The sequence below is a fragment of the Kryptolebias marmoratus genome, linkage group LG14, assembly GCF_001649575.2.
Source record: "Kryptolebias marmoratus isolate JLee-2015 linkage group LG14, ASM164957v2, whole genome shotgun sequence".
NCBI classification, from domain to species: domain Eukaryota; kingdom Metazoa; phylum Chordata; class Actinopteri; order Cyprinodontiformes; family Rivulidae; genus Kryptolebias; species Kryptolebias marmoratus.
Genome location: NC_051443.1, coordinates 2335496 through 2336953, shown reverse-complemented (window position 1 = coordinate 2336953; position 1458 = coordinate 2335496). Strand labels below are relative to the sequence as shown.

The window sequence follows — 1458 nt, the reverse complement described above, 5'->3', positions numbered from 1 at the left end:
TTTCTTGACTCATTTCAAAACAATAAATAATGATCCAGATTAATAGAGTCAATTCTTTTTATCTGAATACGTTCCATTTCTGTCAGGGATAGGAATATAGTGCGTGGATCTACTGAGTAGTGACCTGGGTGGGCTAAATGGGATTGCTTTGTAGGGATTGATTTTCTGTATACTATTATTATTATTTTTTTTTTTTTTTTTTCTTTTTGTTGTATCTGTATTGGATAAACACCTCGCTGTATTCACATACTGTATGTATAAAAGGGGAAAAACTTAATAAAAAGACAGTGATTAAAAATTGTCAGTTGCCTCTGATTTGTGTAATAACCTTACTGCATGTGCATCTCCACAGGACAGAACTTGCAGCAGACAAAACCAAGCACAGGAAGAGAAGAGAGCTCACTGAGGACCAGAAACATGAAATCAAAGAAGCTTTTGATTTATTTGACACTGACAGAGATCAGGAGATCAACTACCATGAGCTGAAGGTGAATAAGGGCAGCAGTTCAGTGTGCTGACTATGTTTTGATTAAAAATGTTAAGATTTTTTTCTTGAAACACTGCTATGCAACTGCATAGCAACAAGGTATTAAGTTTTAGAAAATACGTATAAAGCTACAAAAAAAGACAAACTATTTATACTTATGCTTACTTATACTATGTACCAGTGGTGGGTTGTGATGATATTTGTAGGGTTTTTTCAGACTGACATAGAATCCATATTAAAAATGTATTCAGGAGACAATATTTGTTAAAATGCAGTGGCGGCTGGCCAATAGAGGGCACAAGGTCGCCGCCCCACCACTCACAGTACCTTGAATAAGATGTAAAAAAAATTTTTTTTTTAAAATTAAATAGTAAAAATATATATATTTTGAAATATATCTATATATATTTTTAGTTGTGTAAGATAAACATTTTATAGTTAATGATTAGTAAAGTTGGTTCGTTCTTCGACGTTGTCTGATTGGTGATGTATTTTCGCCCCGGGGCGCAAAAATCTTTGTCCATAGACTCATTAAAAGTTGTACATGCGCAGTAGCTCCTCTTCAGTACAAGAGATAGGACTGTTCTGGGCGCACCTCCCCCACGCCCAGAACTGAATGCAGCTGTGTTTACATTTCACCACCCTCCCGCTGCCGGAGCATGGGACTCCTGCCACGGGGGTCTGACGTCACATCCGTCTGCCATAAAGTTTACCTGATTGAAAAGTCCAGCCGCTGGTGTGCTTCCTTTTAGTCAAAGACAGCAATAAGTTCATTACGTGACTAAGTTACATACAAAAGGTAATAAATAAGTTCATAGTTAATAATTAGTTTAACCCCTTACCACTCGACCTCAAAAAGCTCAAGAAGCCTGGAAAAGACGTACCCAAATTAAATTAGATGCTATTCTTCAGCCTTTTGTGGTTCAAACTAAAGATTAGGCTCTATGTGAAGTTAACACTTTGAAGTTTTT

The 1458-nt window shown here is 36.5% G+C and overlaps 1 protein-coding gene across 1 annotated transcript in view; it reads left to right on the top strand.

The window, feature by feature from the left end:
- The window catches only part of cetn3 (centrin 3), an 18600-nt gene that overhangs the window by 11779 nt on the left and 5363 nt on the right, over nucleotides 1-1458 (top strand). Inside the window, exon 2 of the mRNA XM_037979249.1 lies at nucleotides 353-488. Coding sequence (XP_037835177.1) covers nucleotides 353-488 — 136 coding nt within the window. The remainder of the gene's footprint in view (nucleotides 1-352; nucleotides 489-1458) is intronic.